The following is a 27,494-nucleotide window of genomic DNA, read 5'->3' as shown; positions in this document are numbered from 1 at the left end:
GCAGGAGATCCCTCTCTCTGAGATCCTGGAGGTCCGCCCGGCGGGGGACTTCACCCTGGTTCCCCCCTGCGCCGCCAGCCCTCACTGCTTCGAGCTCATCACGGGCAGCATGTGCTACTTTGTGGGCGAGGACCCCAACACCGCCGCCACCCCCTCCCCCCTCCCCCCCGGCCTGGCCCCCCTGCAGGGCCTGCTGCCCCCCACGCCGCCCTCGCCCAGCAACGTGGCGCCCAACAGCGGCGTGGGCCGCGAGGTGGCCAAGGCGTGGGAGAGCGCCATCCGCCAGGCCCTCATGCCGGCCCTCTTCCAGGATGCGCCCCCCGCAGAGGGAAACACGCCCCACAGTAAGTTGGTGAATGAATGCGCGGAATGGTTCTCAAACTTTTAATGTCATTGACCCCCCCTTGTTGTATGTTGTGTAGCAGCCTGCAATGCATGTCCAAGACAAATTTCCCTCAGGACTTAATGAAAATAAATGTAATCTTATAACTCTGCAGGCCCCCTTTTCACCAAAATAACTGTTGGTTCCAGAACTGGTTCCGTTCTAGTTCTTGGAATCGTGGTGTTTTCACAGAACCGTCCCCGGACTGGCTTGCGTTTCCACCAGTTTTAAGCAGAACCATTGTTAGAGTTAGAGAGCGTGTCTGGGGAGCATTAGTCCCCATTTCCCCCTGGTTCGATTCCAGGCCAGTAGTGATTTATTATATGTTTATATGATATCAAAATTATGGGGTATAATTTACACTAATAGTTCACACTTGCGACGACAAAAGTTACAAAGCGACCAAGCGTTGCCAGCTGCATTGCCACTGTTGAAGTATTGCTCAATCCACACTGCCCAGAAAGGGTTAAATAATACAGTTTTTTTTTCCTTTTGTGGAACGGAGAATGGGAGTGGAAATGATCGAAACTACAACATATGATTGATTGACACTTCGTTGCGTCATTGTAGTGCTGGAAAGCCAGTCAAGTGTCAGGTGTCATTCTGTAGCGTCATGTTGCTGGAGTGGCTTCTATTGAAAAGGACATGTAGCCTGTTGCTTTGTTGTCACTAGTGTTAACACAGTCTTATTTCAGCTTTATTTTTCATAAACCCAAAACTGTATGGCAAATAAGTACTGGAAGTCTGGCGAGGGAATTAACCCACTGCTAACCCACTTTGCGTTACAGGCAGTGATGAAAAAAAGTACAACATTCTTTACTTAAGCAAAAGTATCAATACTGCAATGTAGAAATACTCTCTTACAAGTAAAAGTCTGGAATTCAAAATGTACTTGAGTAAAAGTATGAAAGTATTGGCATCAAAATGTACTTAAAGTACCAAAAGTAAAAGTACGAAATGTTTGAAAATAGCTGATCTAAAACACGTCACATTCGTTGTGAGCTTGTAGATCGGCTATTTTCAAATAGTGTAGGTATAAAATAGGGCTAAAGTTGTTAATGTATGTTTCATAATATTATAATTTATATCTATAATTTTTTAAAGAAGTAACAAAGTTTTCAAATAAATGTGGTGGAGTAAAAGTACAATATTTGGATCCAAGATGTAGTGGAGTAGAAGTAAAAGTATTGGAAATTGGAAATACTCAAGTAAAGTACAAACGCCTCAAAATTGTACTTGAGTACAGTACTTAAGTAAATGTACTTTTACTTTACACCACTGGTTACAGGACTACTGACAGTAACACTAGAGCAGTTTTTTTTGGCTCAGAGCGCCCCTGTAATTCATTTTATGTCCAATGTATTTGTATTTAAGTTCATAAAGTTTACATAAGTATAACTAAATGTATTTGAAATTAAATACAAATGTTACTTTTCAGGATTCCAATTAAAAAATAGCAAAAAAAAAATCAGGATTCCAATTAAAAAAATGTAAAAATAGACTATCTACAAGCTCAAAACGCGTTGTGATGCGATGCGTTTTGAGCTTGTAGATTGGCTATTTTTGCTACTTTTGTTTTGTGTGACATAATAGAATAGAGAAGTAGGAGATTAATTAGCTCGACAGCAATGCAATGTGGCCCCCTGAAGTGTGTGTGGAAATATAGTGTCCCTCTCTATCATCAAAGTTGCCCACCCCTGGTATAAAGAGTCTAAGAATGGTTAAACTGAAGTGATATTGATAAATTGACTGCAAATATTAATAGTATTCTGAGGCACCCCTGGACTTTCGTCACGTCACCCTGGGGTGCCACAGCACCCACTTTGAGAAACGGTGCACTAGAGATTACGTGTGTCGCCACGGTACAGTATATTGACATTTTGCAAGAGTGAGTTAAATGATTTACCAGACCAGATGTAGACCTTTTAATATGACCTACTTCATCATGAGCTGCGTTTCATTGCTGCTATGCTATTTTCAGGGCAAGCTTCTGTCAGCATCTCTGTGTCCAACAGTCAGATCCAAGAGAATGTGGTAAGTTTTCTTAATTCATATGAATTATTATGAATATTCTTCATATTCATTCAAGCCTTGACATTCTGCAACATTTGATTGATTGGGGCGTAATAGAATTAATTACGTTATTGCTTGCCACTGTTTAAGTTTAGGCATGGGTTTAGTCTGCTTTAACCAATGCACTGTAGTTACAGTTAGGCAGTGCTAGTATGGTTAAGATTATGTATATGAGTATGCTGTGAATGGCTTAATACCTATTCAATATATTCTTATCTCATGCATAAGGTAATGCCTGCATTATGAAAATGGTGAAGATTGACATTGAATGAATGACTGAATGATGAATAATGGTAATAATGGTCATATTTCTCACAAAAAGGATATCGGTACGGTGTACCAAATCTTTGCTGATGAGGTCTTGGGCTCTGGACAGTTTGGAGTAGTATATGGAGGTATGTATGTACAGCGTGTGTGTGCATGTGCGTGTGCAGTACTAAAAGTACTGAAAATTGGAATTACAAAGTAAAGTACAAATACCAAAATATATTATTTAAGTACAGTGCTTAAGTAAACGTACTTAGTCACTTATACCACTGTACAGTACATGAGTGTCAGGTAAAAGTGGTGTAAATAGCTGATCTACATGCTCACAGCACGCTGTGAACTTGTACAGTACATACATCTGCTATTTTTACACTTTCCACAAAAGTCACGTTTTTGGAAGTTGGTCCTCAAACATCTTCATGTCAAGGTCCCCTAAATTCATATGTATTTGTGCTTGCGAACCCTCTTCTGGACATTTGTGCTGTTAAAAATGCCTTGTGAGATTGTAGACCGTCCATTTCCTATGTATAAAATAAGAGTTAAAGTGTCATTTTAATAAGAGGTTAAACTGGCGTTGATTCTATATTAACTTCATTTTACTGGGGACACCGCCCATGGACCCCTGTGGCCACTGGCCTGGGACCCCACTTTGAGGACCACTGTTCTGTTTGAACCTTTTTCCCCTCATCACTCTTTTTCTGTAACTCAGGTAAACACAGGAAGACTGGGCGTGATGTTGCAGTGAAGGTTATCGACAAGCTCCGCTTCCCCACCAAGCAGGAGAGCCAGCTGAGGAACGAGGTGGCCATACTGCAGGTGAAATGAAAACCTTTAATTGATATGTCCGCTGTTTCCCCAATATCGTCGTCGCGAGGAAACCTTTGTCTGTCCAAAGCCGTTCTTTTTGTATTCCTCATTAAAAAAATCGAACCTCGGTTCGAAGTGAAGCGGTGAATTCTTATTCTATGTGTTCTAGAGCTATGAGGGCCAAATTGTCATGTGAAGCTTGACCAATCCTCAATTCTGCATGCACGGGACAGACATGGGACAGACAAAGCCACACCTTGGAAGCGGCTTTCACCGCTTCAAAAATTATCCAAACTAGTGAAAATAGACGATCTACAAGCGCACAACGCCTCTCATTTCACCACTTTTGCACATAGGTTTCTACCTGACAGTGACGATATGTGAGGTCAGCCGTTGGGTGGTCTATATTATGTGCTCTAAAGCAGCTAAAGGTCTCCATACACACTTGCATGCAAGCGCGCACACACTTGAATCTTCACAACGCTCAATTAGGCTACAGGGCTTGATGGGAAAGTCCTTACTATGCCCTTATTTTATTGAGTCTTTTGCCTATAATTTACACTTCACTATACCACCCTTTTGACGAGGGTTGCTATACAAACCCGCCATATTTCTACCTGAAAAAAGTTTCAATATAGACTCCCTCACATTGTGTAAATACACCAGTAGATGGAGCTACAGTAGAGGTTTCTGTAGCATTTGTCTCATTTACCAGTAGGACAACTACATGTGAGTGTGACTGCAGCCATCAACCACCAACTCAAACTTTATAGCTCAGGGCAAACAAGGAGCTAATTACTAATGCCTAAATGGTAAAGTGGATTTGCATAAGGGATGCCCACTGGACAAGTCAAACACGCCAAATGCAGGGTGATGACCATAATAATTGCTTGAGTGTGACTTGAATAGGGACATCAGGTTTAAAGTGATTATTGTGTCATAATCCGATTATTTTTTCTCACACCATTCTAGGTGCTTTCTCACTTTTATACCCTCTCACACACAGTACATACATACATAGTATGTAATAGATATATAAATACATACATACATACATACATACATACATACATACATACATACATCCCAGCAAACATTTTTAGGTATATTAGACATCTAATATACGTCTAAACTTATACTAGACGTCTAAGTTTATACGTCCGGCCGATAAGGTCTAAATATAGACGTCTATTAGACGTCTAAATTTAGACCCAGGTATAAACTTAGACGTCTATTAGACGTATATTAGACGTCTAGTTTAAGTTTAGACGTATAAAAAACTTGCATATCTATACCTCTGGTAGACCATTTTTTATACGTATAAACTTAGACGTCTAGTACAAATTGTTTAGTGGGATACATACATACATACTTACTTATACATACATACATACATACATACATACATACATACATACATACATACATACATACATACCGGTACATACATACATACATACATACATACATACATACATACATACATACATACATACATACTGTACACATACTATTTAAAATAGCCGATCTACAAGTGAGCATGCGGATATATTAATGTCACTATTTTTTCCACTTGTATTCCAATATCATCCTTCCTCCCAGACTCCCCCAAAGTTCTCCATGTTAATTGTCACCACCAACACCATGTCTTCTTTCTCGCACCCTTTGTGTCATAATCCAATTATTTTTCTCACACCATTCTATGTGCTGTCTCACCTTTCTCCCAATTTTGTTTTCCAATTTCGTTGTTCGTAAACTTGTTCCAAACCTTTTTATGCAACAATGACAATAAAGTTCATTCATTCATACAGTGCATACATACATAGTATGTAACATACAGTAGTACATACATACATACATACATACATACATACATACATACATACATACATACATACATACATACATACATACTACAAGCTCACATTATGTGAGCTTGCAGATATGTTATTTGTCCACTTGTATTCCAATAGCATCCTTCCTCTCAATCTCCCACAACATTCTCCATGTTGTCACCACCAACACCATGTCTTCTTTCTCGTCCCAACCAGAGTCTGCGTCACCTGGGCATCGTCAACCTGGAGTGCATGTTCGAGACCCCGGAGAAGGTGTTTGTGGTGATGGAGAAGCTGCACGGTGACATGCTGGAGATGATCCTCTCCAGTGAGAAAGGCAGACTGCCCGAGAGGCTCACTAAGTTCCTCATCACTCAGGTGCGTGTCTGTGACATTTGTCATGCATTTCTGCAGGGCACCCACTGTAGACCATCTATATATAGACATTGATTAGATGTCTGTTTTTTCTTTAGTTTCTTTAGTTCTTTAGTTTGTTTTGTGGATGTTATCTGGATGTCTTCTCTTGACTCCAGTGTGCCTTCTCAACATATTGGACAATAATAATGAATACCTAGATAGATGCTGGATTCACGATTTAGGCATTTAGCAGATGCTCTCATCTAGAACTGCTTAGAAAGTGCAAGGTCATACCGTAGTAGAGCTCACTGAACCAGATCTCTGGCTAGTAAGCAAAATATATTGAATATTGAGTGAAATATTAGCTATTTTTAGAATAAATAAAATATTTAAGGTGTTTTTAATTTTACATTTTAGTTATAGTGGACAATTATAACATATTAAGGCATATTTGGCTTATTAGCCAGGGATCCTTTTAAACCAGGGGTCTTCAACGTTTTCAGGCCAAGGACCCCTTAGTTGAGAGAGAGATGAAACAGGGACCCCCATAACCTTTTCATAGATTCCATATAATTTCATTGTTTGACAGCACAATCATCAGTGTATTTTGGATTCACGTCAATTTGAGTTTTCAGATATTTAACCACTTGAACCGTCAATACTTAATAAACTTGACCTTTCACTCTGTACTTAGTCTGCTCTTTTTCTCCTCTACACCAAACCTCTTTGCCGAAAATAGCCGGGCGTTGTAAGCTTGTATATCTGCTATTTTTGGCTAAAGTTATCAGAACATGGACGCTAGGGTACAAGTGCTTAATATAAAAAGTCACAAAGATTTTGAGGACCCCCTGTAGTAACTCTGAGGACCCCCTAGGGGTCCCAAACCCCCTGTTGAAGACCCCTGTTTTAAACAACACAGCAAACCAGTTGAGTGGCAGGGTATTCAATCACTGCTGCCTCTGTGTCTAAATAGCAGATGGAGCAGATGGTGGGAATGATCACTAAGTTGCACTGAAGAGATGATTGCATTTTGAATAGAGACGGTCAAAGCTCGAGGCAAAGATTAAAGAGGTGCAGAGAACATTTTGGCGTTGCCGTTGTGTTATTCATTGTGGCCAGGCCCATACATTTCATGCATGCAGTCCAATGCATATTATGCATTTTTGATATCTGCTATTTGATTTGTTTTTCATTTGCACAAGAGACCGTGGCACAATGCCACACTGTGCCACATTTCTTTTGATAATCGAGGAGCTCTAAAATGTAACTGCAATTTGTGGTAAAGCCTGCGCAATATGATTTCTGTTTCCCACTCACTCTTTTATGTGTGTGTGTGTGTGTGTGTGTGTGTGTGTGTGTGTGTGTGTGTGTGTGTGTGTTGTCTGCTATGTTTGACTTGTATGTAACAACGTTCTGCCCTACATGCACTTTGTAACTGGCTGTTTTCCTATTTATCTAACGGCACTGATATTGTTTATGTCCTTTGTACATTTGTGTACTTCTGCTTATGTGGGCATAAATAAACATTTCAAATGTGTGTGTGTGTGTGTGTGTGTGTGTGTGTGTGTGTGTGTGTGTGTGTGTGTGTGTGTGTGTGTGCGTGTGTGTGTGTGTGTGTGTGATAAGCACCTTCCTGTTTAAAAGTAAAACTCACTTCCTGTGTGTGTTCTTTGCGGGTACAGATTCTGGCAGCTCTGAGGCACCTGCACTTCAAAAACATTGTTCATTGTGACCTGAAACCAGAGAATGTGCTTCTCGCCTCTGCCGAACCCTTCCCCCAGGTGAGTGCTGTGTACACCAACACGCATGCAGGGGTGTCGCACCAAATTCTGGGCCCTGGGTACAAGGATTCACTGTGGGCCCCCCATGAATGTTCTTCATAGGGGGAGGGGGTTTAACCCATTTAGACTGGGAACGCATTACGCTTTATTTTGTGCTATAACTATTGAAAAATAGCATATATACAAGCTCACAGCGCGGCACCGAGTGCCGTGCTGCAAGCTTGTAGATCTGCTATTTTTGAAAAAAATCATGAAAATATTTTAATATTTCAAATCCTTCTAAGGTTTTTAGAAAAACCTATGTTTCTTTGTCAGTGGTGCTCAAACCTTTTCATGTGAAGGACCCCCAAAATTATATGTATTTGGACATGGACCCCCATCTTAAAATATTTAGTTCCACAGACCCCACAGAAGCAAAATTAGATTTTTTTTGTTTCGCTCTGTTCGCTTGAAAAATAGTATATTCAAACATTTTCACGACTTTTCAAAAATAGCAGATCTGAAAGCTCGCAGCGCGGAGTGTCGCGCTCTGTGCTTGTTAGCTAAAGTATAAAATAATTAAGGGTTAGGGCCCCCTCCACCTTGGGCCCTAGTAACTCAGTCCCAATGTCCCCCCCTTGTGACGCCCCTGCACGCATGCACCGTCTATCCAATATCCAGGTCCCAGTTACCACCCCACATACCCAATTAAAATTGCTCTGAAAATGAAAGTCTTATTCGGTGATGCGTAAAATATGCAATTTAGAAAACATAATAATAATTTACTGTTCCAACACCAGCTAGAATTTTAACCGCAATGTCATCTTCCAACTCTGATTGGGTTTCTTTACTGATCACAAAAAGCAATCAAATAGGAATTTGAATTTGTAATTAATATGAAGCATTAATGGTCCCCACGGTAAAATACAGAAGTGCATTATGGACTCTGCAGTATATGAATATTGCATTGGCAGTGGTGGAAAGTAGCTAAGTGCATTTACTTAAGTGCTGTACTTAAAAACAATTCATGTTATTTCATTTGTTTCCCATTTCAATATACTTCTACTCCACTACATCTCGGATTCAAATATTGTACTTTTACTCCACTACAATTATTTTAAAAATGTAGATTTTAATTATTATTACAAAAAACGTACATTAACCACGCCCTATATAGATAACCACGCCCTATATATATAGATTTTGGCCATTTGAAAATAGCCTATCTACAAGCTCACAATGTGTCGCATCATGACGCATTGCAAGCTTGTAGATCTGCTATTTTCTAACGATTTCTATACATTTGAAAACTTGAAATGGGACATTCTGCATAAGGAGTACTTTTACTTTTATTATGCCAGTGAGCATGGTGCACTTAAACTGTTTGTATACAGTATTTGTGCGATGGTGTCTAATTAATTCGTTAATTCTCTGGAATGTCTTTCACTGCATCATTGAGGACTAGGTTTAAGTTGTGTAGTTGGACGTTTATTATTAACAGGCTACACCTAAACTTGTACCTATACAAAATCATATGCATTGACCTGAGTAAAAAGAAATAAAATCCCTTGTGGATAATAAGACATCTAATCTAAACATAATAAATGGCCGACACATTTGTACTTTTAAGGCTGTGGTTTTAGTGTAGCGAAATTAAAATAGCAATTTCTTTTATCTTATTGCTCATGAGTGACACTGCTCTCTACTGCATCCGAAGCCCAGGGGGGCTCAAACACGTTCAGTACTCACATCTGCTCTTGTGTCACAGCGTCATAGCTTGCCAGCAGCAGGATAATGGCATAACAGTTTTCACCGTTTGACTGTCATAATTTTGTCCCTACTGTATATGCCCTCAGAGCCATTGGGAAAAGCGGGACAATTCCCGAACGGCCGGTTCATTCCCGGCCGGTCCAGGCCGGCCATTAGGACAAAAATAAAAATACAATTTCGGCCTTCGTTCCGTTTTGGGGGCTGGGCGGCCAACAAAGTAAATCGTCACTGTCGGGCAGAAACCTTGTATCTCCAAGTTTCAAATTTGTCATTTTTTTTCGCAAAGCAAAGCCCTGCTTCATCATACAAGGCTGTCGCACAAAAGTAGTGAAAACAGCAGATCTACAAGCAACGCGGTGCGAGGCGTTGTGTGCTTGTAGATAGGCTGTTTTCACTAGTTTAAATCATTTTTTAAATGGTTTTGGACATACAAGGTTTCCACCCGACAATGACGAAATATAACTCATGTAATTGGCTCACTGGCTTGTCACTTGTCATGATCTGAAATGGCAAATCTTTGAGTAGCAGCAGCGCTATAGAGAGAGATCTCTCTCTATAGCGCACAATGAGGGCCTCTACAACTCTTTTTCCTGGGCTGAATCAGGGGCCCAGCACGTCCCTGCACATTCATGATTCATTCCAGCACTTCCACTGTTCGTAGACGACACAGTCTCCCATGAGAGGACTGATGGAGTTCAATCTTCCCAGAGAAATGCAGCCAATCTCTGACTCCCTTCACCCATGCATTGATTGATTTATTGAATACTTTATTAACAGTTTGCAAAAAAAAAAGGAAGTTCAGTTCTATACAAGGTCTGCTAAAAGGAATGCGTTGTAATGTGGGGAAATATGGGGAACTGTGGGGAGCTGTGATCTCCAAATGGAGGTTATGCACATCCACTGGGACCCGCCCCCCTAATCTAGACTGAGTGGCAAAACATTGAGCAGCATGGAGCATTGGAGTTTGGAAGTGCTAGTTGCAAATCACTCAACGGCTCTGCATACCACCTGTTTCTAAATTGCACATAATGCAGGAGGCAGCAGGATGTTGTGTTGTTGAAAACGAATGCTTCCAAACTCGGACACTTGGAAAAATAATCACCTGGACAGAATGTCTTTACATTAAGTATCTCATAACACGCCTATGGTGGATTTTTATGAAACAAAAACTTGGCAGATAGAAAGAGGATAATTCAAGCTTTCAGTACAGCCACAATGTTGGTGAGTTAACTTTGTTTAATACAATCAGATAGGACATTTCTGTTTGGATGTATGGGCTGTCAATGGCAGAAATTAGTTTTTTGCCACTCAGTAGGCGTGTTCCCACATAACTTCCAGCAACAGTGATGTCACACGCATACCCTCTATAGCCAGCATGGCTCGCAGTACGCACAGTCCTATTTAAGAGAGTAGCAAAGGCTGCTACGTGGCAGCTTTTGTTTTTACATTGTAAAACAAAAGTTGTGGTGATTCCTTGGCGAAGGACAGCTGGATTTACAAGATAGTAACGTTTCAAATCTGGTGAAACATTTTCATAAAAATGCAGTGGCCCAATGCAATAAAAGAAATATACACATAAATCGACAACTAGAAAAATGTGCTAACCTCTGAGCACAGGTTTCCACCGGGCCACGTAGGTTGTGGTGGGCCAGCATTGTGTGAATTTATGGCACAGACAGAATGAGTTGATTTGCGGGAGTGTTGAAGATCTGTAGGAGTGATATAAGAAAATAATCGGCCTCCTGGTGGAGCTATAAAAGGCTGATGTGGAAAAACAGTTTCACTTCGATCGGTGCCGGAGTTTAGCTATACACTCAAGTACATTTTGAACACTTTCGTACTTTTACTCAAGTACATTTTGAATTCCTTCTTTTTACGTACACACAGTGCTGTACACACAGATGGACACAATTAAATTCAAAGGAGCTTTATTGGCATGAGAAAACATACGTTTACATTGCCAAAGTAAGTTTCAAAAATAAAATAAAAACTGTTGAAAAGGGGGAACATTGGGGTGTGAGTGTGTGTATCTGTGTGCGTGCATGCCACAAACAATAAAATAAATAGCAATAAAAGAACACATATAAATATAATCAAGTACATCTCATAAAAATAAAAAAAACAATTGTCTGGGTCAAAATGACCCTCGAGTGTAAGAAGGTTGTCTTATTAAAGCTCAAAATCCCTCTTATGGGCTCAAAATATTCCGTTTTTTCATACACTAGAGTTTAAGCCCCAGTAAACGGCTGCATTCCGTATGTTAATTGAGTTGAAAATGAAGAAACAATGCTGCCAATGTTTGCTATGGGGAATAAGGATTCTCTTTGAATATTTATCTTCAAAACAGCAGGAGAGTTGCGTACACAAAACACGTCTCTAGTCTGTCTGACTGCTTTTAACTGTCCCCCTTCAACACTGGCAGGTTGGAATTAACATTAAATGTTTAGCAAGGGGACCTAAAAAACGAATTGTCTGTAAATGCAGAGAAATAATGAAGGTACATAAACCAAGATTACATAATATGACCGTGTCGTGCCCTGAAATTCGCCAATTTACAAACTCGCAACACACCACATCCGTGACTCATTGTGAGCTTGTACAACAGCTATTTGCAGCATGCAAAACAGTCACACGGCAGAGCATACATGCATTGGGAGAGTGTTTTTTTGCAGGTCTTTCATTCCGAGTGTATCAAAAAGGCAACTTGGTTAAGGTGGAGACGACCTCCCGTTGGTGCGACCAGGTTTACATTCACCAGGTTAGCATTCACCAGCATTGGTAGATTAGCATTCACCAGTATTACTTTTACTGAGGTTAGGGTTAGGGTTAAGGTTAGGTTTAGGTGTATCTCCGTCCCACCGACTTTCGGCACCTCCGTGCAGCCAATCACAAGCTTCCACTGCATTAACCCAGTTGCCCTTTTGATACACTCGGACTGAAAGACCTGCAACAAACACTCTTCCTACATGGGAGCATGCATTACTCTCTCTTCCTCAACGTCACTCAATCGGCCTCACGTGGCCCCCTCTCTGCCTCTCCTCCATGCCCACATCCTGCAGGTGAAGCTGTGCGACTTCGGCTTCGCCCGCATCATCGGGGAGAAGTCGTTCCGGCGCTCGGTGGTGGGCACGCCGGCCTACCTGGCCCCCGAGGTGCTGCTGAACCAGGGCTACAACCGCTCGCTGGACATGTGGTCGGTGGGCGTCATCATGTACGTCAGCCTCAGCGGGACCTTCCCCTTCAACGAGGACGAGGACATCAACGACCAGATCCACAACGCCGCCTTCATGTACCCTCCCAACCCCTGGAAGCAGATCGCTCCCGATGGTAGGCTGAGGAGTAGGAGAGTGGTTTTCAACCCCCAGGGGGGTCCCCAAATTATGTTGGGGGGGTCTCCAAATGATGAACTTAATGTGCAATGTTGTTTTCTCACCCAACAGTAAAGTGACAATTTAAGGGCTTTTTAATACCTCTAAAATGACAAATTAAACATTGACCAAACTGTCAAATATTAGAGGCCGAAATTGTGGAAATAGCCGATCTACATGCTCACAACGCCTCGCATTGTGAGGCGTTGTGAGCATGTAGATCTGCTATTTTTCACAATAGAACTGTGATATACAAAATGTAATGCCCCAACTCTTCAGGTGCTGATCAGGGTGGGGCGTCTCCAGTTCAAATATGAGAATTCTGGAGGTTGCGGCCTGAAAAGGTTGAGAGAGAGCTGCTGTGAGGAGAGCAGAACTGAATTCTTGTTTTCCTTCAGACAGAAAGCATGCGGGAAGGGGAGGAGGAGGAATGCATAATTCACTTGATCAAACTATAATACGTCTATTCGATTATTAGAAAATATTGATAATTCAATGATGTAATAGATTAATAATCGATCGCGATTTTGGGCATGTTATTATAGGCAAAGACTGCAGCTTTAACATTTATAAACCCGAAAAATGTCTGTAAATTTATAATGAGAAGAAGGTAAAACATTCACATACTGGTTTAAAGCTCCCAAAACATATTTTATTTAGTGGCACAACATTTTGACCATATATCAAGTGCCCCATAAATTCAAAACGTTCAAAGCGCCATTAAATAAAATAGGTTTTGGGTGCTTTATACCACTGTGCGAATGTTTGACCTTCTCCTTGATTCTTGCCATGATGTCAAGCAGCACCCGGCCTACAGTAGGTACAAGTTGTGCACACAATCTCCTCTGTGAACTGTTCAAATTATAATAATCCAGGGGTGAATTTGGCATGCTTAGACCAACAATCTGTCTTGTTTGACAGCCATTATGTGCGCAGATCTTTTCTTGGCAACTCGACTAACTAAGTTAATTGCAAAAATAATTTGAATAGATTGGCTGTCATTGACGGGTGACTGCAGACAGCCCTAATTAGATCTCCTGTTTCTAACTTCATATCACATTCTGCTGAACCACGAGAGGATGCTATTAATATAGTTTATAGGCCTTTGGCATGGTTTGCCACAGTATCATTTGGATTAGACTATGGGAATGCACATCAAGGTAGTTACTCCTTTTATTCACAGATGCTACTGTGTGCCGTTCTGTATTTTATTTGACTGATTATTGCCTGTTCCTTATGCTTTTGTGTTTGCAGCGATTGACCTGATCAACAACCTGCTGCAGGTGAAGATGAGGAAACGCTACAGTGTAGACAAGAGCCTTAGCCATGCTTATTTACAGGTATGCATACATTAAGCATCCACGCTGACAGACAGATGTATACACTGGTTCTCAACGTGGAGGATGAGATTTAGTCATTTAGCCAATTCTCGTGTTGGCCTGTAGTCCCTGTTACTGCCAGAGTTGGGGGTAACGCAATTACTGTAACAGAGTTACTGTAATCACATTACTTTTTTCAGTAACGAGTAATGTAACGACACTACTCCTCCAAAAAAGTAACGATTAATGTAACAGCACTACTCCTCCTAAATTGAGTAATGTAAATGTAAAAACATTACAGTTACTGGTCAAAATGCTTTAGTCTGTACTTGCGTTACTATGAGGCTTCATTTAGAGCAGGGTTCCCCAATTAGTTTTCCCCAAGGGCCGAATTATGTCTAGGGTACCAAGCCGAGGGCCACAACATTGCAGGGGGCGACGGTGGCGTTCCCGCTACTCCAGCGACTGCGACAGTTCAGATATCGTCGTTGTCGGGTTATTATTTATTTTATTACATTTATTAAATTATTTAAACTAGTGAAAACAGCCGATCTACAAGCACTGTAGATCTGCTGTTTTCACTACTTTTGTGCGACGGCCTTGTATGATTTGCGAAAGAACGTACAAATTTGGAGATACGATATACTAGTGTTGTTGCTGCTCTTATACCACCATTATTACTGGGGTTGGTGTGGGCCAGACAGTAGCCCCGGCCCGCGGGCCGCCTATTGGGGAACCCTGATTTACAGTCTGTAGAAACCATTGGTGTGACGCAGTCCATATTTTTTACGATCTATGCTCTGTCCATAACCACTAGCTACGCATATTTAGCCTTTTAATAATTATTGAATGATTTCTTTAGGTAATAAATGCATAGGTACAAACACAATATAAATCCTAACCACTAAAATACTTACTAATACCGCTCAGCTTCTTTGGCTTTTGAGACACAATAAGAGGGGAACTTTCTCTATCTCCATCTCTGGTGGTGTTTTGGAATTCACAGTGTTTTCTGGGGAATCCGGCATGATTAGATAGTCAGACGATAAAAAAGGTTAATGTCACAATCACCAGCTTATCTGAAAAAGACGTTTTCAGATAAGCCCATGTGACATTTAACCGTTGTTTTTTTCTGAGTGCAGAAAGAGCAGCTGTATTCTGAGTGCCTTGTGGCCGGAATCAGTGGTGTGTTCTAGAATTTCTTTGAGGGCATACTATAATCTACGATCGGCGGCTATTACTGTAGCCAGGGCATACGCCAGTGCATAATGCCTATCAGATACGCTACTTTGAAAGGTTCACGAGGGCATACGCTTTTCAAATTTTTTCTTCACAGCATACGGCGTAGACCCCAGTATTAGGTAGAACACAGCACTGGCCGGAATCCCAGTTTCTATATTAACGTAGATTGCCTATATCCAGCATACAAATTGCTTTCATTTAGTTTCTATTCATGCACTTTCAAAACAATTGTCAGATTCCATCCAACATCTGCATGCATTGCTAACATCACTGCAGGTAAACTTTTGCACCCCCTAAAATCTTTTTAACCATAAAAAATACAATTGACAGGGGCGCCTGCTGAGCTACTCGTCTAGGCGCATACCACTTAGGCATTGCCACATAGGCATGGATGCCTTGCGGCGTCGTAGGTTCGATTCCAGATCCGGACGACCTTTGCCGCGCGTCACTCCCCATCTCTCCCCCATTTCCTGTCAGTCCACTGTCCTTTCCAATAAAGACATAAAAGCCCCAAAAAAACAAATATTAAAAAATAAATAATAGATAAAAATTCAATTGACAGAACAATAACATGAATGTGTTTCCCCACAAAGTAAAGCATGGTGTACACACACACACACACACACACACGCACGCACGCGCACTCTGAAAACCATTACCGCATGATGTAAAGTGATTGGAAACAATTTTGACGTTGATCTAATTTCAACGCTGCCGAATGAAATTCCACCCCCTTCTGTCCATGGCCTCTCATCACCATGCTTTCATCACTGTGTTCCAGGACTACCAGGCCTGGCTGGACCTGAGGGAGCTGGAGACCAAGCTGGGAGAGCGCTACATCACCCACGAGAGCGACGACAGCCGGTGGCAGCTGTTCGCCCGTGACCACACGCTGCCGTACCCGCCCCACCTGGTGGCGCCTCCGCCCGCCCCGGCGTCCGACGAAGAGGACGGCGGCGAGGACGCCGACATGCAGGGCCTCACGGAGAGGGTCAGCATCCTCTGAAACGCCCCGGGACCTTCGGGATAGGACCGCACTAGCGAGAGGGGGAGGGGGACTTGAACTCACGGACAAAGTCAGGAAAGCAGGAATGGAGTCGGGAGAGTCAGTAGGACGGAAGGGGTGGCGGATGGAGCAATTAGATTAGTGAGGGAGGATTCCAGGAGGACAAGGCTTTTTTTTTTACTGAAAACTATCGCTGCGTAGATAAATCAAAGGAAATTGTGATAGGACATTTGCCGTAAAGATCCCCTCCATTATTTCCCCCTCCATTAACTCCTCCTGAATGGGTAGAGACGCCGCCTAGGAAAACAGAAGCACCCTGGTTCTCACTCTGGAGTGCTTCACTATGTGTCCCTGAGCAAGGCACTTAACCCCTAAAGCCTAAACGATCTCCCCGGAGCGCTCATCATCATGACCATATATAGGAGCAGCCATCAGCTGACCGAAGCTGGAACTGAACTGACCAACAAAGGTCTCCCTTTGCATTTTTTCAGCCGTTTGATGTTTTCCTATGCCAACCTGTTTCACTGTACATAGATTCCTGAGGCACCATAGGACCACTGCTATTTTCACTAGTTTGGGTCACGGGCAAAAAGGTTTGGGAACCACTGCTATAGACCATCCATGACAAATAAGTACACACACACACACACACACACACACACACACACACACACACACACACACACACACACACACACACACACACACACACAAAAGTACGTTCCATCAACTCCACAGACACTCCCACCTTAAATCATTAAGAGCTAGTCCGCCTTGTTTCCATATTGCGATGCCGGGGGACATATACGATTTCACACCACAACCGTGTATTCGATTTGGTTGGAAGGAAATTCACTGGAGGGGGGAGGGCTTTAATTCACTTCAACAAATGCAATTTGTATCACTTCAACAAATGCAATTTGTATCATCTATCCACGGCACACAAATAAGCCCCCGTCCCCTCCCCTCGTCTCATTTCCTCTTCATTGTCTTCATCATTTAATTAATTAAGGAGATTGCTCCCTTCTAGACCCCCAAGGATACTTAGTAGTACAGATAACCTTCTGTAAGTATGTTCTAATAACAGCCCTGCAAATCTGAGTTCGGGTGCAAGGAGTTGAGTCGGACTCTGTGTCAACAATGTTCTTTAACAAGGCAACAAAATCATCATTGCATCCCCGAGGATCCCAATTAGGCTTATACTAATTCAAATGTAGTCAGGTGAATCCCAAATACACCTGGCTAGAGGGATTACAAAACAAAACACGAGAATCAGCAGGCGGTGGTTAGTGTTTGTGCGGTGTGTCAGCTTAGAATGATTAACTACATCTTAAAACGTAGCTACCATGAAAAAAACTAAAAACAAAACAATGAATCCTGTTGGAGTCATTTAGTGTGGTGCCTGGGACTGGAGTCCTTCCCACCTCTGTGGTGCAGACCGACTCATCTCCTGTCCCTCCAGTGATAAAAGACTCTGTGCCAGTAATTACAGAGGCCCTGGCATGGATGCAAATGAGTCTTCATTTGCAAAGATTTATATTTCACTCTGAAAACTGGAATTGGTGCGTTGATGTGTTCATACTTTTTGTTGCTTTGCAAAAGGAGCTTGATGGAACTTGTCACAAAGGGTTGGACTGATATCTGACCTCGGGCGTTCTTCTCTCAAGTGGACAATGTTTGTCTGGTCGACCGCCATGGACCGATATTACAGCCGACAGGTGGAATGTGTCAAACAGGCGGTTACACCACATTAGCCAAGATGGCTATTAACATAAATATGGGTAATGACTGGTGATGGTGTGTTCATTCAACCTCTCTCACCCACCTCTTCAGTCAAGTGGTAGTCGGATTATGTTGTTACAGACATATCGTTACCTCCTCTGTAGACATGTTCTGTAGGCTATGCCCTTATCCTCATGAACCCTAGCTTCTCTTGTCTGGGCATGTCATGAAATAGTCTTAACATTCCCTGAAAGTAGGCGCACATTCGGGGAAAATAGCCGATCACAAGATCACAATGTGCCAAAATGCGGCGCGCTGTGAGCGTGTAGATCGGCTAACAACTCACCAGATGTGCAATGGACCCTTCATTCAATGGTCGTGCTCTTTAATGATTGATGTTAAAAGAGTCATATACAGTTGGATGGCTGTGACTTAAGGCCTGTCCATACTTTGACCTGACGTCACTCCTTGACTTCTGAAAAGCATTACACCGAATGAGAGTTCGGAAATGTGCACGTCGGAAATCGCAACTCGCCGAACATTTCGGAGATACTATGGAGTATGGACAGGCCTTTAGAAGCAGGTGGTGGCAGAGACTGTGTTACTCTCATGTCAATAAGTCACATGTTCAGAAGAAGTGAACTAGATGTACTTAACGTTATAGATGGCAGTATAAAGCATACTTCTGCACACGTATAGCCTTAAATTCATGTAGTGTCAACTATGTGTATAGAACTTATGACATATGGCTGGAGGCTTCTAGAGTTTTTAACAATACAGACTTTGAACAATATTGTTGTTTTTGTGTATGTCTCCACCCCCTCCATTTATTTTCTTGAAACATCTGTTATTTGTTATAATAAGCATGCTTATCCTATCTCATGGAATAAACAAAGCTGTCAAAATGTAACAACCACATATGACAATATCTCTCAGAATAACTACAAACATAATAATCATCACAACTTTAGCTCTCAGAGGTGAAAGCTACAAACTTGTTTGTTTCCTTTTTTTGTTTCCGTTCATCAAGTGAGTCATGTTAATTAATCAGGCAACAAGAAATGTAATCTTCAACAAACAGCATCGGCACACACACACACACACACACACACACACACACGCAAATTGCTCAATATTGTCCATCTCAGCCTGAGTGCTGCTCCTAATGACGTTAATTAATCTCCAGCTGCTATAGTGCCTATTTAGATGTCCTGATATTTAAACGCAAAGCTCCTCTTGAATGGGTGCATACAGCATATGACAATTTGTATGAAGTGTAAGAAAAAAACAAAAATGATAAAATAAAACTCAACGTAAAAGACACTGAGCAGTGTTAGGTCATACAAGTGAAGTTCAGAGATTAAGGCAGACCGTAATGTAGGCAAAAGAGATATTTTTTTATCTAGATTTAAACATTTCTAAGGAGTCTGCATCCCTGACAGCTTGAGGGAGTGCATTCCAAAGATAGGGGGCTCGATGTGTGAATGCTCTACCCCCAACTGTTACTTTGTTGTGATTTGTGACTTTAAGCAGACCGGCATCCTGGGAGCGTAATGGTCTCGCGGGGATGTATGGTTCTATTAAATCTGACATGTAGGTTGGGACAAGACCATTTAGAGCAGGGGTGTCGAACTCATCTTGGGGTGAGGGCCGCATTGGATGAAAGGCGACTTGATGAGGGCCGAACCAGTCGCGGATCGGATGGCATGCACACTCGCGCACATGTTCGCTCTGTTTTTCTTCCTGTCGTCTCAGCCACTGCTGTAGCTAGCAGTATAGCAGTATATCATTTTACAAATTGTGTTCATTATTAAGTAAAATAGCTACTTTCATTATTGGTATTACAGTTGCAGTTAGGTACGAGAGATGCTATTTGTTTAAAGGAGTAGTTCATCCCCAAAATGACTTCTTTTTCTTTGATTACTCACGCCATGGAGAATTGAGTTCAATAATATATTTTTATTTTATTTGTCGCATTACTAAGACAAAAATGTGATAAGTATGACATCATTTCGTAGGCAGAGGAGAATTTCTGCCCCCAGTTTCCGTGAATCTTTTTACTATTTTTACTATTTACACATTTTTCTTCTCTTTGTTGTTGAAAGGAAAGTGTTAGAATTATACTTTAGTCGTTATTTTTGTCTTGGATCTGTCGAAAATAGCGAGGGACAGAAAATGCTCTGGGGGCAGATTCTCCTCTGCCTACAAAATGATGTCACGGCTTAAAAGCCCCATTGATTCCGGATGGGGACCCAAATGCATTTGGGTCCCCATCCGGAATCAATAGGCATGCATTTATTGTAATCAAATTTCTGTTTTAGGAATGAGTCTACATTGGCTCCATGGCATTTTGGGGGTGAACTACTCCTTTAAGAAGTGCCAATAAGAATAAACCATTTGATAATAGAATAATTCAATTCCTGATAGTCTCCAGTACGCTATAATTTGTAAATGGCTAAAAAAATATTATTGATGCAGGACAATAATTATTTTTATTGTATTTTATAATAAAAAAAAATAAAAGTAATGAACAATAATGGCATATTCAGAAAATATCGGAATAATAAAACTTTTACATTTTTATTATTATTATATTTTTTAAATAAGTTATTTTTTTTAACAACATTAATTTCCATGTCTAATATGTGTAATCTTTGAGTACAGTTCGAATATTGTAGGTATGTTCAGGTATTATTCATAGCCAGACCAACCACCCTATTCCTAGCAATGCTGTCATCTTCAAAGAGAGAGAGAGAGCTGGTCACTTAACATTCCAATCAATCAACTCAATCACTGCCAGGTGGGAGAAACCTAGCCTGCAGTGTACAGACATTAGTTAGGTTAATTCTTAAAACAATCATAACTCTTGACAGGAATGGGCTAGAGACTTACTTTTTTTTTCTAAATGCTCAGAAATGTATGCTCTAGCCTGGGGGGCCGGATTGAATCATCTCGCGGGCCGGATTCGGCCCGCGGGCCGTATGTTTGACATCCCTGATTTAGAGCTTTAAAGGTCAGGAGCAGCACCTTGAAGTCGGCTCTTGGCCTGTATCGGCAGCCAGTGTAGTGCAATGAGTGCAGAGCACAGAAGACGGCATGTTGCTCACACTCCTTTCTGTGGGCTGGAGCTTATAGGTGTTTTTGGAGCGGTGAAAGCGCTCCCAATAGACAGGTATGTCCGTGGGTATGTGGGTGGCTGGGTGGCTGGCTGGCTGGCCGTGTCCGTCCGTAGCCTGGCAATACCTTGAGTGGCCACACACAACACACTAGTTAAAGGAGGGGCGTTGTTTTGTGCAGGCCAGGCACACTCACCACTCACTCACACGCGCACGCAACACACACACGCACACACACACACACACACACACACACACACACACACACACACACACACATAGAACACAGAATCAAAAACATAGATCTAGAACACATAGAATCAAAAACATAAATCTAGAACACATAGAATCAAAAACATAGATCTAGAACACATAGAATCAAAAACATAGATCCAGAACATATAGAATCAAAAACATAGATCTAGAACACATAGAATGTAAAAACATAGACCTAGAACACAGAATCAAAAACATAGATCTAGAACATATAGAATCAAAAACATAGATCTAGAACACATAGAATCAAAAACATAGATCTAGAACACAGAATCAAAAACATAGATCTAGAACATATAGAATCAAAAACATAGATCTAGAACATATAGAACCAAAAACACCATATAGAATCAAAAACATAGATCTAGAAAACATAGAATCAAAAACATAGATCTAGAACACAGAATCAAAAACATAGATATAGAACATAGAGAATCAAAAACATAGATCTAGAACACATAGAATCAAAAACATAGATATAGAACACAGAATCAAAAACATAGATCTAGAACATATATAATCAAAAACACCATATAGAATCAAAAACATAGATCTAGAACACATAGAATCAAAAACATAGATCTAGAACACAGAATCAAAAACATAGATATAGAACATATAGAATCAAAAACATAGATCTAGAACACAGAATCAAAAACATAGATCTAGAACATATAGAATCAAAAACATAGATCTAGAACATATAGAATCAAAAACATAGATCTAGAACAGAATCAAAAACATAGATCTAGAACACATAGAATCAAAAAACATAGATCTAGAACACATAGAATCAAAAACATAGATCTAGAACACAGAATCAAAAACATAGATATAGAACACATAGAAACAAAAACAGACACACACACACACACACACACACACACACACACACACACACACAGGGTATAGCTGCTCAGATTCACCGCTCCACTTCGAACCAAGGTTTGATTATTTATTTTTGTTGGGTGGTGTATTTCACGTACTGGTTAAAAGCAGTGGTGGACTCACATTTCGTACTTACTTAAAAGTATCAATAGTGCAATATAGAAATGTCCAGTAATCAACATTTACTTGCATAAAAGTACAAACATATTGGCATCAAAATGTACTCATTATGCGGAAATGAACCATTTATCAATCTTTTGAAAATGGCTGATCTTCAAGCTCACAATGTGTCGCATTGCAACACATTGTGAGCTTGTAGATCGGCTATTTACAAATGGCCAAAATGTATACAGGGCTGAAGCGGGTAAAGTGTGTTAAGTAATACTAATCAAAATCGACTAGTAAAGTTAGTAACTAAAGTTTTAAAATAGCCTAAATGTAGTGGAGTATGTTACCAAGTGGGATTGTAGATTGGCTTAAAAGTCAGTGAAAACCCATAAAAATGTCATAAATGGCCATGGAGGCAGGCTTGCAGGTGAAAATAACAGTGTTTATTAAACTCCAGGCCTGGACAACACAAGTATACAATAACTCAAAATAAGGCAACTCAAACACAATACACAATTTAACTTTAACAGAGAGACACAGGTATCAGCCTCTCCCCATGGCACCCTAGTTCAACTCAGCTCTTCTCATTTATGTAGTCGACTCCAACCCCAGTGCAGTAGCAAAAGATGGAGTGTAGCAATCAACAGTAATCTAGTAATCTACTATTCAGCACCACACCCGAATACAAGGCAATAGACAGTTAGGCTTCAAGCAGCTTCCCCATACAGCAACTGATGAACAGATAAATAAAAGCATATTAGTTTCCAGTCAGAGCAGAATGTGCACCTTCTGTGGGACTGAGAATCTACACGTTATACATATAAGCATAACATACAATAAATTAATGTATATTTGAGTACCTGAGACGAAAAACAGTCTAACTCATGTACTCAAATTTTGTGAACAGTAGAATTAGACTGACAGAGGCTGCTCTGTCACAGAGTAAAAGTATTATATTTGGATCTGAGATGCATATAGAAAATGTGAAATACTCCAGTAAAGTAAAAGTACCTCAATGTACTTTTTTACTCAAGTACAGTACTTGAGAAAATGTACTTAATTGCTTTCCACCACTGGATAAAAGAGCATCTCTATTCCCTTCCTACACCCTTCACCACAAATGTTTGTCTTCACCCTTAACAAAAGTTTGTCTTCATTTACTGTCTTTCTGTTTCTCAGGAGAGGCATTGCACCATCAGTTCCATCGACAAGTCATATTATTGTAGATGGCTTATGTCGATAGACAGGAGATTGAATGGTAAAGGAAGATAAAGGCCACTGTACAAAAGGATAATGTTTCTCTGAAAGCCAGTAGATGTCTAAATTGGGTTAAGTGAAGACATAATTTGAAGACACCCAGGCTTTCTATTGTCATAGCAACTGGTTCTACACACTGTTGCACCATTGTGACTTTGATGGATTTATTGAATACTTTATTAAAGTGCTTCTTAACAGTACAGTCAAATGTTATGCTAAAAGGAGAACACACAATGCCCTGCCCCAGGGGCTTGTTTCTGCTAGCTTGTTTCCACTGTGGTCCATTGTTTAAAGCAGCCCATTGTATTTATTATTATTCCTTTCATATTTCTTCTCCTCTGCTAAAAGTTTGTGGGTCTCAGAAACTATTGTCTATTTTTTACTATGAAGTGTAACCCTGAACCTTCCACAACCTGAAACTGTCCACAACCTGTGACGTGTTTTGCTACACGTTTCCAATATAAGCAGATCCAACACTGTTTTATGTATCTTTAGGATAAGTAGTTCAGTCAAATAAATGACTTGTTTTTTATCAATTACACACCCCATGAAGCCTTGAATTCATGAAGATGTTTTATTTGCGGTGCGACACATTCTGACCTGGCAGAGCTGCTATTTTCACGACCTTTCTGCACCTTTTGAGCTCTCGCCTCTGACTACCCCATATTATAATAAAAACTTCGTATTTAAGTAAATCAATTGCTTTCCACCACTTGTTAAAAGAGCATCTCTATTCCCTTCCTACACCCTTCACCACAAAGGTTTGTCTTCACTTTTAACAAAAGTTTGTCTTCATTTACTGTCTTTCTGTTTCTCAGGAGAGGCATTGCACCATCAGTTCCACCGACAAGTCATATTATTGTAGAAATAATGCACAGCAGCAGAAGGAAACGTGATAAGACGTTCATTAGCGTTTTTGAGAAGTCAATTCACTCTACTTCTGTCTGACACACAGCAGGCCCAAACCAGTGAACCAGTGAACCGGTGATAGGCTTTTCCAATGGGTTTCAACTGAAATAAAAATAAAAGAGACTTTACAAAAATACTAACTGAAACTATATTTGTTTTTATAATAATTCAGACTAAACTGAAAATGTCCTTAGTTTTAGTCTGTGTCAATAGCCAGCATAAAAATAGTGACATTAGCCAATCTACAAGCTCACAACACTTTGCGGTGCGAGACATTCTCTGAGCTGGCAGATCTGCTATTTTCACGACCTTTCTGCGCTTTTTGAGCTCTCGCCTCGGCTCTGACTACCCCAAAAAACTAAAACTAATGAAAACTAAACTAAAGCTACTCCTTTTCTAAAACTAAACACTAAACTAGCAAACCCAAGGTTAAAAACGAATTAAAACTTAACTAAAATGAAGACAAAATAAAATAAAATGAAGACAAAATAAAATAAAAACAAACTAAAAATGCTAAACCTTGCTCCATGTGCTGAGACGCATATGAGGGAGAGAGCACAACTGAAGCACCCCAAATGACAATCACTCAAAAGTCAAAACACTCAACACAGAGTCTTTGAAAACTGCATGCATCCACAGATCAGCAGAGCAGGGAGAGTCAACAGATAATTGAAATATATGTAGTTACATGTTAATAACTTCTCTTATAAAATCAAACATTCCGAGTTCAGTTAGACAACTCTTGTATTGAAATAAAAACAATTTATTTATCAATAGCTTTGAGCATTTCAAGGCTCTACCTCAATTTGTTCATTCCCTGCAAGCATGAATATATTCATGATAAATAATATGCCAAGTAGATATTAGGGATTAACAAAATAACAAGACCCCTGGGGTAGGTGGAAAAGGCAAGCACAGGCTCTGGCACAGCAAGCAACAGCAGCTGTAGCACCTTTAGCAGCAGAGTAGAGCACAACAGCCAGATAGTAGGAATGAGCAGGTGAGCAGCGAAAAAACACAAATAGACATAAACCTCATAACACCCAGTAAAAACATGCCCTCACACATAATCACTAAACAACAAGTACAACTAGATATTGTGGGGCAGCAATGTTTGAAATTCAAAATTATAGAATCTGTAGCTGTAACATCAAGAAATGTGATTTGCAATAATCGGCCTCCTGTAGCGCTATAAAAAGTAGATGTGAAAAATGTAGGGCAAAGGTTTTTCCTTGGCTTCTAGAGTGTGTGCATGCTGGGAAGCTCTAAAAACAAAAACTAGGCTCTACTCAATTTTATTGGTGAAACATTTTTACACTCAAAAATATTGAGTAAATATTACTGTTATGAAATCAGGTAGATGATACTCAATTAATTTGAGTAAAAGTAACCAAAACTTTTACGTACTTATTAACAACTAAAATTGAGTACAATGACCTAAAGAAATTGAGTAGATATAATTAAATTATTCAGTCAATGCCACAAAAGACTACAAGTAAATACATTGAAATATTAAGTAGATCTAATTGAATATTAGAGTATGATTTAACAAAACAAATATGTCACATTTACTTTATTCTTTTATTTTTATTGATTTAATTCATATAGTACCATTTACCCCTTTCATTTACTTTACCTTTTACTCCAGGAGTACATGATGTCAAATGAATACACATGAAATAATTATGCAGATAATTATGTTTTTAATCAACTAATTTTGACCAGTGTAACACCACATCAAGTATGAACATTCAACATACTTTAGTATGTAAATGACATGCAACAATGCCTGCAAAAACAATATGTTTAAAGATAATGATCAGGAAAGGGGTATCCCTGACACTTTTAAAATTCTGTTTACTAAAGAGCAGTGTGTGTTCACAATACTGTATATAAGTACCTTAATTACCTTAATTGAACTGTGCATACTGTAAGTAAGCAGTCTGTCAAACATTATGCACCATGAGAACAATGAGCCCATCAAATAAACAGTAAGTCATAACCACAAAATACATTAAAGACAGTCAGAGGCCATTTGGCATGAAAGAAAATCACAACTTGGAATATGAAATAATAAATAAGCATTTACAGTAGCTCAACATTTAAACATATTGACTATGCACACGTGTAATGTCTATATGCTAAACTGACCTGTTTGCATTATGACTCGAATGCACCAGAAACAAACACTTTACATTAACTAATTACTATCAGCAACAAATACCATTGCAAAAATGCTGTTTTGACAATAAATCCACTTTCAGTAGGTTATACCCACTTTCTGAGAGCATCTTGCTGAACAGTAGTCGGCAAGCAGACATTTTTTCAGTCTCTGAACTTTGGCTGAAAGGTGTCCAGGATCCAACTCAACTAGTACTTTTTGGAACATCTCAAGACCATATCTGAGGTTCTTGGGGTATCTCAGATTAAAGGCACAGAACAGTCCCAACAGATAGCAGCAGACCCCCAAGATTGTTGAGGGCAGTGATGCCCTTAATCACAATACCTACATCAGTAGGTTCATTCATTGAGTCCTCTTGGTTCTGCAGCAGGTAGATCTTCATCTTCATCATCACCTCCTCTGTCAACTTCTCTTCTACTCTGACAGGTGCACCAGCAGCTTCCTTCCTGCACACATTGTGAAGATAATTGTTTAGAGCTCACTTTCAGGCTAAATGTTACAAGACACACAGACACACATTGAGCAATCCTAGCTGTCTCCACACATGCAGCCCTGGGCATAATCTTGAATCAGTTGGACCAGACATGCAACGGATGCAACAGCCATTCAGCCAATGTCACAACCTCATTCTCTGGACATCACTATGCTGTTCCTTTGCATGTGATGGTCTCATCCACGATGACATTAAAACGTCAAAACATTTATTTTACTAACTTGAAAGTCCTTGATCTTGACACTATCTTCTTCCAGATGGTCGATGAGACATCGGATGATGACCTCTCGTGTTCGTTGATTGGGGATTCCTCTCTGCAGAATAGAAAAATAATTATTTGAACAATAAAGAAAAAGT

The 27,494-nt window shown here is 40.3% G+C and overlaps 1 protein-coding gene across 1 annotated transcript in view; it reads left to right on the top strand.

Moving 5' to 3' along the window:
* Positions 1–18,714, top strand: part of prkd2 (protein kinase D2) — a 75,411-nt gene extending 56,697 nt beyond the window's left edge. The window contains exons 11-19 of the mRNA XM_080731274.1: positions 5–344; positions 2,364–2,416; positions 2,778–2,850; positions 3,432–3,538; positions 5,581–5,742; positions 7,404–7,502; positions 12,311–12,578; positions 13,874–13,959; positions 15,962–18,714. Of these exons, the coding sequence (XP_080587400.1) occupies positions 5–344; positions 2,364–2,416; positions 2,778–2,850; positions 3,432–3,538; positions 5,581–5,742; positions 7,404–7,502; positions 12,311–12,578; positions 13,874–13,959; positions 15,962–16,186 (1,413 nt within the window). The 3' untranslated portion in view covers positions 16,187–18,714. The remainder of the gene's footprint in view (positions 1–4; positions 345–2,363; positions 2,417–2,777; positions 2,851–3,431; positions 3,539–5,580; positions 5,743–7,403; positions 7,503–12,310; positions 12,579–13,873; positions 13,960–15,961) is intronic.
* Positions 18,715–27,494: the final 8,780 nt, after the last annotated feature.

Source organism: Nannobrachium achirus (assembly GCF_963921795.1).
Source record: "Nannobrachium achirus genome assembly, chromosome: 8".
Taxonomy (NCBI): domain Eukaryota; kingdom Metazoa; phylum Chordata; class Actinopteri; order Myctophiformes; family Myctophidae; genus Nannobrachium; species Nannobrachium achirus.
The sequence above is the reverse complement of the archived record's forward strand: the minus strand, read 5'-3'. Positions and strand labels throughout refer to the sequence as shown.